Source organism: Hesperophylax consimilis, chromosome 10, assembly GCF_061612785.1.
Source record: "Hesperophylax consimilis isolate HC1 chromosome 10, BYU_Hcon_1.0, whole genome shotgun sequence".
Lineage (NCBI taxonomy): Eukaryota > Metazoa > Arthropoda > Insecta > Trichoptera > Limnephilidae > Hesperophylax > Hesperophylax consimilis.
Genome location: NC_142845.1, coordinates 26,176,219 through 26,192,041, shown reverse-complemented (window position 1 = coordinate 26,192,041; position 15,823 = coordinate 26,176,219). Strand labels below are relative to the sequence as shown.

At 34.7% G+C, this 15,823-nt stretch overlaps 1 protein-coding gene across 1 annotated transcript in view; it reads right to left on the bottom strand.

The window, feature by feature from the left end:
- c12.2 (von Willebrand factor A domain-containing protein c12.2) overlaps positions 1-15,823 on the bottom strand; it is a 95,406-nt gene that overhangs the window by 43,639 nt on the left and 35,944 nt on the right. Inside the window, exon 6 of the mRNA XM_089636769.1 lies at positions 4,509-4,676. Within this exon, the coding sequence (XP_089492895.1) occupies positions 4,509-4,676 (168 nt within the window). The remainder of the gene's footprint in view (positions 1-4,508; positions 4,677-15,823) is intronic.

Here is a 15,823-nt window from a genome sequence, read left to right as displayed (position 1 = left end):
TTTTAAATAAAACCACATAGAGGGAGAAAATTTACTGATATAAAATATTGATAATTAGCTGACATGTACAGTGTACACGGCGTTGCTGGGGGTTATCTTTAGGAGATAGACATATATCATGGCTAACTTTTCCGTAGACCTTTTTAAGATATATAATTTTTGTAGTACATCATTTTGATATATCTCATAAGGTTAAGCCAGCTATAGCAATGTAAGCTCCCGAAAAAATCGACTTTTCTCTACTTTTTATAAATATAACATGCATGTATTATATATATAAACCTTCCTGGAGAAACTCTCCAAATTATAGTGAAGATCCTATCAAAATACGTTGCGTAGCTTAGAAGAACCAAGCGCACAGACTAACGGGAAAAGCGACTTTATTTTATACTATTTAGAGATTTATTAAGAATCTCTTAATCAAAATATTTGTTATCCGGTTAAAAACGGGATTTCAGACCCTTAATGAATGAATTGATAGGTTTCCTGAAATTATTAGTAAAATACCAATGAATTGTCATGATGTCGGGACAAGTGAACATAAATATCCTAACATTTTCGTATTTCGTCATTATATATTATTAAGACAAACGCAGGAACACGTCTTCAATTCTGCAATTTAAACGGATTTTAATAAATAAGCAATACCCATTTTTATCCGTGCAGGAGGCCCTGAAGAAATATTTTCATTCGGGGTCTAGGTCACCTTTCGTGGTGCCATGTGGGGGATCTTTTTAATGAAAAAAAGGAGTGGAGATAAGAGACCCGTGTTGTAGGAGGGAGGAAACATAGAAGCCAGATAAAATAACGAAAGTTCCGAAATCAAATTCTTGCACAGACGCGTTTGAATTATTTAAACATTGTACATCAATATCAAATCGTCATAAGTTTCAATAAGAAAACTACAACATAGTAATTTATAATTGATGACGATTTAGTTCTAAGCAAGGGCAAATGCAACCAGATTAATTGGTAAATCAAGAAATGGCATGTTTTCATAAAGGAATCATTTTTCAGAAAATGTTTTATTATACTCTATAGCTATACTAATCGGAAAAGTTTGGAAGTCAACATAAAAATGAATGGCGGCCTTCAACCTGTAAGAAAGGGGAACCCCAGGGAGATACGGAGTGAAATTAATATTAATATCAGGGAGTTCAAAAAGGATGAATAAACATAAATAGGTATACTTTTAAACGTTCTCAGTAGGAGGGCGCTTAAGAATGATTACTATTTATACTAAGTTGCTGTGACCTTGATGTCCTTGAAGGGAAGAATGTAAAACTCAACGACTCTAGCAAAGAATTTTCATTTTATTTAATTGCAAGGGAAATAATCCTTAATTCCGATTTATTTATAAAATTGACTCACATCACGAATTTTTTTGAAATATATTTATTTTAATTTTACTTTTGTTTCAACTTGACCATTTAGCATTTCATCTGGCTGTAATTTTTTTTACGTTCCTGTACAGGTTTCAAGATGGTGGGCGTTTTAATGTTTCATTAAAAATATTTTTTTTAAATGAGAAATCGTCGTGGTTTTTAATTAGGTAGGTAGGTATTTAAATACCTACTCACAAATCTAATTATTTAACATACTCTTTTGTATGCGAGGTCTACTGTTCACATTTATTTAATGAATACATTTTTATTTATTTAACTAGAATAGTTGTTATTTTTTTAATTTCAGGGCTATTTAAATCCCCTGGATCAGAAGACAGTTATATTTTTAAAGAAAAATAAATATTCCCTACAAATGGAACGCACGTTTCAGAAAGAAGTTTCAGTACCTGCAATTTGGTATCACCATTCTAGATTGCCTCAATCGAGAAACCAATTTTAGAAAAACACACCATGCAAAACCTTGGTGCTATTTCCAGCAGACAATTTCGTTTACAATATCCATTAATACCGTCCTGCCAACGAGAACTCCATTCTAACCTCCCTTTCTCTCTTACACGCGTCGCTCACGAGAAAGAGGTTGCGACGGATCTATGTATAAGCGATGCCCAAAATAGACCATTATTGGATCTATCTATCTCTTTTTCCTATTTTCGAACACGATTGAATAAAAATATATGTACGCGTTTTGTGGCAGATTTGATCGAAAAAGTTTCAATGCATTTTGAACCCTATATTTTGTATATCAAGGTTCGGGTTTAATTAATCAACTTATTTAAGCCCGGTATATCAGTCGATCCATATCCTCGCTATGCGCCTTGGTAAGCCGCAGAATAGTTCAATTCTTAGACGACGAGGAGCTAGCAGTAATAAATGTCAAATATGACGTTTACGTGAGTAATTATGTGATTCCATCTCACTGAAATGTACGTAAATTGCTTCATATTATCAGAATCGACTATTACATTCATCGAGCGATGAGGGATGTTGATGGTATTAATTGATAATCAATCTAAAATAGACAAATAGCATGGTAAGGAAATTTTTCAACGTCAGTTCAATGTTTTATACGGTTTGGTCGTCATAATTTTATGAATAATGCATTGATTCCAGCGAAAAAATACGATTTAAAATTAGTATCCTCTGTACCATGCTTATTAAAGTGGAAAACATAAAAAAATAACTCGTCTATTAAACCCTCTTTGGATATTGATTAAACCCGCCAAAAGCATATGATATTTTGAAAGCTTTCGTTCTCTCGGTGACGGTAGAGAGCATAGATATACCACTCACGTAGACAGTAATTTGGTTTTACATAGAAAACTGAAGCACATTCCTCTATTAAATTCATAGACAATACGTGTAAGATTGCTGATATCTAGGCTAACGACCTGTGTACGTATTGTGCTTCAAACCGCGCTAGGCTAGACATTCCAAACAAGCCGAGCTTAAAACTGATATACCGGCCATAAAGACATTACAATACGATTCATCAAAGGAAGTATTACAGGATGATTGTTTGGGGCTACATTTTAAATAGGTATATGTTCACACGTCAAGGACACTCCGAGTCAACAATGTGTACTTTGAATATTAATATAAGAAATTATATCAGCTTCAGTAATACACCCGTTAATATAAGTAGTTAGATTCGGAAAAATACTTTTTATAAGTCGAAGAAGTGAAGGGCAAAAGTAAGAACTCTGTGATAAATTAATCCTACTTTGATTGAAGCACTAAAATGGGGAGAGCCCGGAATGGTGATATTTGCATACCATTTTTTTTAGTTCGCAACGTCTATTATTATAGCTATATACTCGTGTATATATTATAGATATATTTTTATAATAATTTATGGTCATCTAACTCTTTTAGACCTGAATTAAAACCATAATATATTTTTTGATCTTGTAGAATAATTAGAAAATATTTTGGTGGATATTTTTTTCTGAATATTTTTGAAGTTATTAATTACTACAATCATTTGAAAGAACTTTAGGTCTCTAGGGGCGTGCTTCATTTAAAATCACAAAACGTTTTATTTTTATGTGAATACCGAAGAAGAGGACGAACTGCTCCCAAATGTCTGGAGCCAGCGAGACTATGGCATCCGTAATTGGGGTATGTTGTGAGGCTGAATGGAGTAGGGAGGGGAAGGGTATGGGAAAGAGGAAGATGGGGAAGTACCTGGCTATATAGATCTGGTCACAAAACACGGCTAAAGCCATTTCAGGCAACGCATTCTGAATGGTGGCCTTACACCAGGGTGATACTGAGAGTATTTTCCACTTGGGAAACTGTCGCAAGTATACAATATAATATTTTAAATTAATAAATTGTAAAATAACACAAATTAATCATAATTTTACGAGATTAGAACCCGCGACTTTCAGCTCGCTAATCGAGAGGCTTACCCTTCGACCACGGAGGCAGTTTACAAAAAAATCAACATTTTATTAATTACAAAAAAATAAATAAAGAAAATGTACATCAAATTTTTTCAAAAGGTTTCCGCGCCTATGTATTAAACACAAAAATAACCTGACTAACCCGGGCGCCAAGATTAAGCACAAAAATAACCTGATTAAACCGGAAGCCAAGATTAAACACTAAAATAATCTGATTAAACCGGAAGCCAAGATTAAACACAAAAATTACACGATTAAACCAGAAACCAAGATTAAACACAAAATAACCTAATTAAACCGGAAGCCAAGATTAAATACAAAAATAACCCGATTAAATCGGAAACCAAGATTAAACACAAAATAACCTGGTTAAACAAGAAGCCAAGATTAAACACAAAAATAACCATCGGAAGTACGTAGAAACTTGGCTAGCGATAGACCGCGAAGCGAAAATCCAATGAAAAAATAACGCGCAAAACCAGTAATACCAGTAATTTGAAAATGAAAACCGCCAATTTTTATTCGCTCCAGATAGGAAGGCATCTTAGATATCACATAGATACTGTTGAAGAATACCCAGTATATAATATAAGTATCACTTCAATGGCTTCAACTCAGCATTAAGATATGGCCAAAATCAACTCTCAAATGATACAAAAAAGAAGTATACGAGCATATATTAATTGAAGTGACTCACCATAATTTGTGCGGCTTTGGGCAAGGAGTCAAGCGGAAAGTCAGGGAGTCTCAGGCTTCCTGACTGTGCTACCAGCTCGGGGCTGGACAGCGAGTAGGCGGCTGACAGCAGGCCCTTCAAGCGCTCCGGGGACGCAGAGGTCGTCATGGTCAGAAGGGAGAGTTGCTCCTAATGGTAGCAAATAAACAAACATATTATACACTGACAGATCCTGAAAACTTGATGACAGATACTGAAAACTTGTCAAGTAGTTGCTTAAATAAAATTAGCAGTTGCCTAAAAACGAACATCCTAACAATTAACCACGAGGATTTTTTGTAAACTTTACGGCACAAGTTGTATTTATTTATTTATTTGGAAAAGTTGACAGCAAATCTTTAATTATATAATGATACAATAATAATATTATTAATTATGCCAATTATGAACTTTCCACTGATGAATAGTTAATGGTGTTACAATGGTGTACAATGGCATAGAGATGTTCTCTTAAATTAATTTCTTGTTTAGTTAGAAAATATTAAAAATATTAAAATAAAGGAGGGTGGGGGGGAGGAGGGGGAAATATAGGATAAGGATTAAGAGGCAAAGGACGGGAATATATAGGAATTGAACTTCTAGTTTGAGTTTTGTTGAGTTTTTGTTTTATGTCGCGTAAAGTCGAGTTAAATATGTCAATATGGTTATAATTTAAGTTAAAAGAGTGTGTGGATCTGTAGATAAATGAGTTTTGTTTGGAATTCGTCTTACAATGAGGGAGATTAAAAGTAAGCGACTGTCTGCTGTTGCGATTGGGAACATGGAATAATAGGCGTTGAAGAAGATCAGGACTATCGATTAAATTGTGTGTAATTTTGAATAACATTACCGAATCTGCTATATTTCTTCGGAAAGTTAACGTCTGTATATTGAAGAACTTTGCAGAGTCTTCATTACTGATATGAGATCGAAAAGAGCGGAAATTAAGGTACCTTAAAAATCTATTTTGAACACTTTCAATTCTATTTTTATGTATTGCATAGCCTGGGTTCCACACTTGTGATGCGTATTCAATTGTATGTAGTTATTTAGGTAACCACTGTAGTTAAATAAGTGTAAATGTAATTTTCTTTTTCTAGAATAAAAAAAATATGTAATATTTATAGTAGGTAGTAATTTAACTCGGAATTTAACGAACCGCCCACCTGCAATTTATTTTTCAGACTAATTGGACGGAGAAAATTAGCTTGTAAGTCGAAATAATGAAGAAATATGCTTTCAGAAATTTCCGTTGAAATGGCTCCCGGCTAGTAGGCAATTTACATTACACGAGGAAATTGAAAATTGAAATAATAATTGGATTATATAAAATATCGTCAACATTGACAAAAAAAATTATGTTAAAAAACAAAGTTTCTTTTGTTGGGTATGACTTGGGATTTTCACGGCCAAAAGTATTATGGTTATTTATTTTTGGGGGTATTATGCCGTGTTGCGCAACTTCCCTCTTTACATTTGCAGGTAAACTCGGCCATCTTGACAAATCTGCAATTGCAGAGCATTTAATTGTAACTGGCCATTAATTTTGATTTATTCCCGAAGTCCTGGGAACACCCAAAACGCACAGAGCACGACTATTTACTGATTACGGAGGCAATTGAAATTAACAAAAATCTCATTAACATTAATAAAGACGACAGGGCTAAGCTCTATAGTTCTTGGTATCTGGTAATTGACGGCTACACCAAAACTAAACGCAGAAAAACATTTAAAATTATACTGTACTGCCATAGAGGATTGGAGCAAGAAACACAATTTCGCATCTACATAAATAAGTACACAATTTTCGATTACACATCCGCCCTGATGATGGACACTGCAGTTCGAAACGTTGGCTAAAGAAGGAGGTATCGCAACACGGCATAATACCCCAAAAATAAATCACTATAATTTCTTTTGTTGGTTTTTTTAAAATCTAAATTTCGACTACCATAATACGGGCGTGTGTCTAGTGTGGTAGTCGAAAAGCATGTAAAAACTGTACACATTAATATTTCATGAATAAAGAAAAAAAAAAAAAAAAAAAAAAATCAACACGTAATATTAGAGCATGTACGTTGTCATTATTTTTTCTAAATCCAGTCCCAAGTAAGACAAAAAGCTGTTTCTCAGGAACGCTTCGCAAAGATATCACTGCCGAAAGCGTATATACAGAAACACTAACATAGACAATACTAAGTAGGTAGGCACAAGAAATATAATTTTAGATATTTCAATTAACAGTACGTTCATTTTATAAATGGGTTTCATTTCTGGAGTTCCAAAATAAACGTTTATAGATTAACTCTGCCTTGAACCAAAATAGCTAACGTACTCGCGCTATTAACAAAGCTGCGTTATAGCATGCAATCATTCAATTTGCCAAAAAACATGCAAACTGGAGATGGCGTCCTCGAAAAAACACACCTCGGACGAGTTACGAAACGTTTTCATGTCCAGGTAGTAGAGTATACTTTGATGTTGTGTAATTTATCTTTCGCTTTCAGGACTTTATTATAATATACAGATAATCACCAATTAACCGTGCTCTTCATCGTGTAAATAATACTTGTCTGAACTCAAACATTCAATGCCCAAATTCAAACGTGGCAACATGTCAATAATATAAACTGTTCAATGCACATACATATACACACACACCCTCACACCCTCACACACACACACACACACACACACACACACACACACACACACACACACACACACACACACACCCTCACACACACACACACACACACACACACACCCTCTAACACGTACACTCACTCACACGTACACTCACTCACACATACAACTATACACTACATACGTCACCTGGTAATTAAGGAATATACACAACACTAAGGCATTACAAGGAAACATATCATAGGTACCCAATATGAAATATTTAATTCCTGTATATTTGTATGTTTCTTCACTGTAACTAATGTACTGTTTGTTTATATAATATCAAATAAATAAATACTTTTGTTGAAAAACCGTTAATAATGATAAATATTTATTGATGTTTTTTTACTAAATATCATTGAAGAAGAAGATAATAATAATAAATCTAAACGAAACATGATACAGAACAAGACATGGAAAAACAAAAAGATAATGGTCACAACTAGGAATCGAACCCAGGATTTCTTGTCTTAACCAACTTGACCATTGGGATCTATTTATTAAACGTCATATTTGTAGATCTCATATTCTTCTTCTTCTTCTTCAGTGATATATTATAATGAAACCGCACAAGAGTCTCAACTGCTCGCAACTGTCAGAAGTTAGTGAGACTGTAGCATCTGGTATGTTGCGGCTGAAGATTGTGGGGAGAGAAGTATATGAGTAAGAGGAAGGTGGAGATGTATCTGGCTATTTAGATCTGGTAACCAAACACAGTCAAAGCCATTTCAAGCAACGTGGTCGTAATTTCGAAATGGTGGTCTCACACCAGGGCGATACTGATTGTATATTCGACTCTGTAACGTGCTGCAAATATACCCTACATAAGTCTAAATGATTTAATCGTGAAATAATACAGATAGGTACATCAAATATTATAATTTACTTGCGCACGCCGGGATTCGAACCAGCGACTTACGGATTGGCAGTCGAAAGCTTTACACCTCGACCACAGAGGCCGTCAGTTATTTACACCTCGACCACAGAGGCCGTTAGTTATTTACACCTCGACCACAGAGGCCGTTAGTTATTTACACCTCGACCACAGAGGCCGTCAGTTATTTACACCTCGACCACAGAGGCCGTTAGTTATTTACACCTCGACCACAGAGGCCGTTAGTTATTTACACCTCGACCACAGAGGTCGTCAGTTATTTACACCTCGACCACAGAGGCCGTCAGTTATTTACACCTTGACCACAGAGGCCGTTAGTTATTTACACCTCGACCACAGAGGCGGTCAGTTATTTACACCTCGACCACAGAGGCCGTTAGTTATTTACACCTCGACCACAGAGGCCGTTAGTAATTTACACCTCGACCACAGAGGCCGTCAGTTATTTACACCTCGACCACAGAGGCCGTTAGTTATTTACACCTCGACCACAGAGGCGGTCAGTTATTTACACCTCGACCACAGAGGCCGTCAGTTATTTACACCTCGACCACAGAGGCCGTTAGTTATTTACACCTCGACCACAGAGGCTGTCAGTAATTTACACCTCGACCACAGAGGCCGTCAGTTATTTACACCTCGACCACAGAGGCTGTCAGTAATTTACACCTCGATCACAGAGGCCGTCAGTTATTTACACCTCGACCACAGAGGCTGTCAGTAATTTACACCTCGATCACAGAGGCTGTCAGTTATTTACACCTCGGCCACAGAGGCAGTCAGTTATTTCGCCTGCTTTGATATATTAGTGCAGATTTATATGTGTACAGTTATTGGGTGTTATAATGAGGACGATTCACTCAAATACCGTACAAATAATTTTGTCAGCACAATTTCTAATTTATTGTATATCGATAACTGCAGGTTTGATTCTCAACATTTCACAATTATTCGCATCGTTTTAGTATATAGTGTGGGAAGAGCAAAAATACTTTCTAGGTGCTTATTAGGACTTCTATTAGGACCTCTCATTAAAAAATATGTTAAACTTCTGTTACCTATCCGATCAAAATATTCATCTAAAAGATTAGTTCTGAAATAAGAACTGAAAACATTACCTCATTATTTTATAAACAAATATGCATTGGCGAAACATTAATATCAAAAACACATGTTCTTAAAAGCCACAACAGTACCAGATTCATAATGATCACTCATTTAGTGGCGTAACAAAAAACTTGCAGTTCCTTGGCACCCTTACAAATGGGGCACATTCCCTACACAGCGAAACAAAATATAAAAAAAGTTAATCCCTCGTTTTGTTACATTAATATAGGTAACTAAATAATGTAAACCATTCATTTCAGCTGACTTATCCGACGAGAAACTCTAAGAGAATAAGTTTTTTTTTTAATTTTTGTATTTTTGGTAAATATGGTAAATGGTTTTTTATCAGTTGTGTAAAATTTAAAACATATTTATTATTTAAGCGAAAATGTACAGTTAGGGCCTTAATAATAAACGTGTATTAAATTTTACACAACTGATAAATAACCAATGATTATTTTTTTCTTTTTCTCGAGGACCACCCGTTGCCCAAATCGCCCAACTGGCCGCTACGCTCTTGTGGATAATTCCTTACGTGATTTTTTAAAAACGACCTTTTGGCGTGTGACGTAATTGTTAAAACCTAAAAATAAAGAAAATTGAAATCTTTTGTCGCAAATTGCAAACAGAACATTGAAAAGGTGAGAACAAAGGGGAAATTTGCGCAGTTTCTGTGACATTTCTTTAGCCGTGTTATAGACCCCATAAAACCAAATAAAGCATTATATTACCATTTTGCACGCAACAAACAAACAAAAAAATATCTTCAAACGCCGAATTCACTGAAATATATTTCTACGTATCTACCTATACCTACTTGCGTACTCTTATTATGATTCAATTATTAAACATCTTATTATTAAAGAAAGACAATCATTCCTGGGTTTACGAATAACCTGACAATATTTGAAAATCTCCTACTACCACCGCAGTAAGCGGAAAATGTTTCTTGTGTTGTGATGGAGGATTTAGCCAGAAGAGGAATTGAACACATTATTCCTGGGTGGGACCCAACCGCGGTATCAACTCAGCTACCGACGGGTCAACATGTTTAATTTGGGACGTGGAGACGTTAGTAAGGACCAGTCTAACTAAGACAAGAGAGGTATTTTCATCAAAATAAAATGATACCCAGATCCTTCTTTACAAATATATCGTATTTTTAATTAGAGCATGCTGAGGATAGAAATTTGTGAATTTTGAAAATACCGAAGATGTCATGGTTCGTATAAAATGACTAACGCAGCATTACTGCAGCACATTCATTCGTATTATAATTGTAACTGAATTCATGTCACGTCACGAGACATAATTCTATATGTTTTACCCAAGTTCTCTTTGAAAGCTCATAACTTGGTCATTTTTGGAAATATCGGAAAACTAATTATACAGATTATAATACATTTTTATCAAAAACAAATAGAGGAGACAATGTCAATCAGAATACATAACTTTCTAAATAAATAAAATATAAATCCTGATGGGGAAATTGTGACAGGTTTTGGAATCACATCACTACGGGTAAGAGAATGAAAAAACAAAACTGAAGAGGCCCCAAACATATATTTTAAAATTAACTCCACACAGGAGGCCCTGAGAAAAATAATTTTGCTCAGGGCCTGTCATCTCTGGGGACGCTGTGTGGATACATGGCAAGATCAAGTGAATCAAATAATTGAGTCAGGTTTCATGAGTCGGTTTTATGTTAAGCTGTCTGAAGCCCCCGGGGTTGCCCGGGCTTTAGACAGATTTTATCGAAATCTAATCTAGACAGTGACCTTCGTCTTGTTTTAAAGGTCAAGTGTGCAAAATTTTATCAATCGGAATAAGATTTGTATAAAAATCAATCCACGCTGCCCGGAAAAAACATATAAACACCTTTCTTTAAATAAATAGATTAAAATGTTTAGTAGACATACCAAAAATATATTTGGTACAACTTTTGATACGTCCTACAAATTTGTTAGAAGTTTTTGTAAAAATCTTATAAATATGAATGAATAGCAAAATATGTTTCCAATACGATTTTTTGGCGTATCCCTGATGGTAATGGCGTGACGGTTAGTTAGTTAGTCAGTTTAACTCGATTACATTACCATTCAAGTAAAACAATAATTCTAATCCGGGTTGAATTCATATCGTTAAAAGATCTACACAATTCCTAGAAACTGCGAAAACAATTCGACTTCGTGTAGATCCGAGTCAACAAAGTTGATCAAAGGAATTTCAAATCGCTGTAGGCTTTTGTCGGAGAACACAATATGTACTGTAATGTGTATTTAATTTGTCTAGCAGCGATGTACCGCAACGCTCGAGGGATGACGCGGCGGAAACAATTCTAAATGTATTCCAGATTACACATTGTAAACCTCCCCGTTTAGACCAGAGTCATGAAGAGTTGAATTAATCTACGACAACGGAATGGATCTACGACATCAAGAGGAACGAATGCACGTTCTCTGTAATACAAAACATAAATTTGGATTTAAGGCGATGCCATACGTAGTAATGAAAATCTATAATGTTTTTGGTTTGAAAATTTGGTCGCCTAGAAATGTTTCAGATGCTTGAATTAAATACTGCGAGTAGAATACATCTTGGCCTTTGAAATAATTCAGTATTTTTTAGATAAGTCTTTTTTATAAGTCCAGAAAAAAATAATGTATAAGGCCTATGAAAATTGCTTTAAAGTTCAAAATCTCTTACATACGAACCCATTTTCGGTTATGATTTTATTGTATAATGTGGCAAATTAAGTTATTTATAAAATAATAGAAAAAAAATTATGCCTGAACATCCACAAAATAAAATAAAAGGCACTTTTTGGCTATGTTTTTTTCTTGCATAAATCAAAACATGCGGATGGTGTTAAGCGGGAATTTAAACCTTATCGCTATCTACGTAAGGGTTGTTATTGATAGCGGCTCAATTTAAAATATTACAGGATGTAGTGCATCGCCTTAAGGCCAAAAAACCAATAATTATAATTTTTTAAATCTAAAGTTATAGCAAATATCTAATATGTGATATGTAGTGCTTTATTAATAAGTGTTTTAAATTATTAAATATAGGGGATTGAAAATTCAATTTTTTAATGATTTTAGAAATTGGCAATTATTTGTGAAATTATGATAGTTTAAAAATAATTTAGGTTTATTCAGTATACTAGCTATACCCCGCCACGCGTTGATGTGGTTCAGTCTGTCTGTGCAGATAGAGAAACAGTCCAACAGATGGCGCTGTTTTTCGAAAAAGCACGTTTTTCCTGTCACAGGTGTCATCTATATAATATAGATATATATAAAAACACACGCGTATTGGAAAGTAACGTTGTGTGAAAATTTAAAAGCAATCGTGAAGAACTTTCGGAGATTTAAGATTTTAAATAAACGAACATATTTTTTTAAATTTATATATTCAGAAGCTACAGGGTTTTCCAATAAAAGGTGTTATTTTGAATAGCCCGCTATTACGGTAGATTTCACTTTTGAAGCTGTCATTTTTTGACATTTGACAAGTAGAAACTACGCCATTAATAAAAATGGAACTATACACGCTTCAACAACGCATTGAAATTATTAAAATTCACTTGAGTGAATCAAATGCAAATCATCTTGAGTGATGAGACCCATTTCCACCTCGATGGCTTCGTCAACAAGCAAAATTGTCGCATCTGGGGCTCGGAAAACCAAAGAGTTATTGTTGAAAAGCCTCTCTATCCTCAACGTGTGACTGTTTGGTGCGGTTTATGGCCCGGCGGAGTCATTGGACCTTACTTTTTCGAAAATGAGGCTGGAGCAACAGTTACGGTGAATGGATTTTTATGGCCGGAATTGGATGGTATTGATCTGGACAACGTTTACTTTCAACAAGATGGCGCTACGTGCCACACAAGCAACAAAACCATTGATCTTTTACGATTGAATATCAAAATAACACCTCTTATTGGAAAACCCTGTATTAAAAAAAAAAAATTTTTTTTATGTGAGTAAATTTAAATTTCAAACGACCGAAACACATATTTACTATGAATAATTTAATATTTCTACCCAAAAAACGTCTTTTTTACAATGTTTTATTTTATTTTTCGTTATATTAACGCAGTAAGGAGGGCAATATTATTTTTTTTAAATTATAATTAACTCGCAAAAAATGCCGTAGATTCATCTAAAATCATGTATCCAGAAATCCCGCTACATTCTGAATTTCTTCCGGAATGCAGCAATCCCTCTAATATAATAAATAATTCAAATTAAATTAAAGTAAATGAAATAACAAAAATTCCAATTAAAGTAAATTAAACAATATAATCACAATCACAAGTAGGTATCCCTTTCATTGTAAATTATATCAATTATGATATTGTGCGGTTTTGGCTGTGCAGTCAGCAACCATTCGCTGCAGGGCTTCTTAAAGGTGTTGAATTCAAATTAAAAAAGGTTATTAAAACTCGGGTGAAGCCGGGTATTAAAAAATAGAGGAGTGGTGTAAACTACAGCCTGATGCGTTACTAAAAAAATCAAGTTAGCTGAAACGTCGAAAAAAACTAATCGATTTGTACCAATTTCATAAGATAGATGCATTGACCAAGTACATACACATATTGATGGATATCTGAAAACTAGAAATAGGTAGTCGGTATTCAATGTAAATTAAGATATTGTATGTATTCAACTTGCACTTTAAATAATGAATATAGTACCTTTATACAAATATAATATACTACTGAAAATAAGTGCACAAAACAAATAACTGCATAGAAAAAATAGGCGCTATTTGTAGACGTTTGTTTGTTTATCGTCGTCACCAACAGCTATATAATGATATATCTCGGAAGTCTATTGTACGGCTTCCGTGGTCGAGGGTAAAGCTTTCGACTAGCATTCTGGAGGTCAAGGGTTCCAATTACGGAGCGCGCAAGTAAATTTTTCTAATTTATCTAATTTCACAAATTATTAATTAAAAATAATATATATGTACAGGGTTTTCCAATAAGAGGTGTTATTTTGAAACTTTTCCCGTAAAACATCAATGGTTTTGTTGCTTGTGTGGCACATAGCGCCGTCTTGTTGAAAGTAAACGTTGTCCAGATCAATACCATCCAATTCCGGCCATAAAAAATCATTAATCATCTCTCGATAGCGCAATCCATTCACCGTAACTGTTGCTCCAGCCTCATTTTCGAAAAAGTAAGGTTCAATGACTCCGCCGGACCATAAACCGCACCAAACAGTCACACGTTGAGGATAGAGAGGCTTTTCAACAATAACTCTTGGGTTTTCCGAGCCCCAGATGCGACAATTTTGCTTGTTGACGAAGCCACCGAGGTGGAAATGGGCCTCATCACTCAAGATGATTTGCATTTGATTCACTCAAGTGAATTTTAATAATTTCAATGCGTTGTTGAAGCGTGTATCGTTCCATTTTTTATCAATGGCGTAGTTTCTACTTGTCAAATGTAAAAAAAATGACAGCTTTAAAAGTAACATCTACCGAAATAGTGGGCTATTCAAATTAACACCTCTTATTGGAAAACCCTGTAGTATATTTGCGGAACGTTTCAGACTGGAAGATACTCTCAGTGTCACCCTGGTGTAAGATCACGATTCAGAATTGAAACGTTGAAATGGTTTTGAAGGTGTTTGCTGACCAGATACAAATAGCTAGGTACTTCCTACCTTTTTTTCCCACCTCCTTTCCATCCCCACTGCTTTCAGCGTCACAATATACCCCAATTGGGGATACCATGGTCTCACTAGCTGCAGACGGTTGGGAGCAATTGGAACTCTTGTGTGGTTTCACATATTTAAAAAAATGGATGCCATATAAGAGGGTACAAAAAAATCTAACAAAATTATTAATACATTTTTTGTTCCTAATACTTGATCTTCATTATTGTTATTATTTAAATTTAAATTTGCGAATCTTTTGCGCGGTTTTATTTCGATTACTGTATAATAATGACTAGCCATTTAATAAATAAAGATTCGAAATTTTAAAATTGGAAATTCATATGTCATACGGCATATATTCTGGTCTAGTAATGTGTAATGTCCATCACCTAAGAAATTCTAAAAATATAGTACTGTAGGATTCATATGTCTTATACTGATTTATAAATGTGGAAATTCTAACTATACAATTTTAAATGTTCTCCAAAATGCCCTGGAAATAATCTCAGACTTGTGATGTCCCGAATGAAACCATTCATCTGTTCTGAATGCAATTACTAATGTTATCCAAATTGACCCTGGTAATAAATTACATCTTTGCGATTCTTACAAGGATAAAGAAACCATCCTGTCACTTCGAATGCAATCAACAATGTTCTCAAAATTTGTTTTAACAGCATCGCCATTCCATTGTAAGAATATTGTGTACTAAATACACAATTTGGCTGTCCTGAAACGGGAATCCTTCCCAGTTGGACAGACAAAGGTTAATTTTTTTTTGTATTGTTTGTAATTTATATATATATAAAATAAAATAAATAAATCCGGCGCTGTTAGCTTCATTCTCAGGTTAGTTCTGGATTACAGTACCACCACCCCTAGTTCGCCGGTGCATGCCGCTCGACATTTGTACAACTTCCGATTGTCTGGGAGTT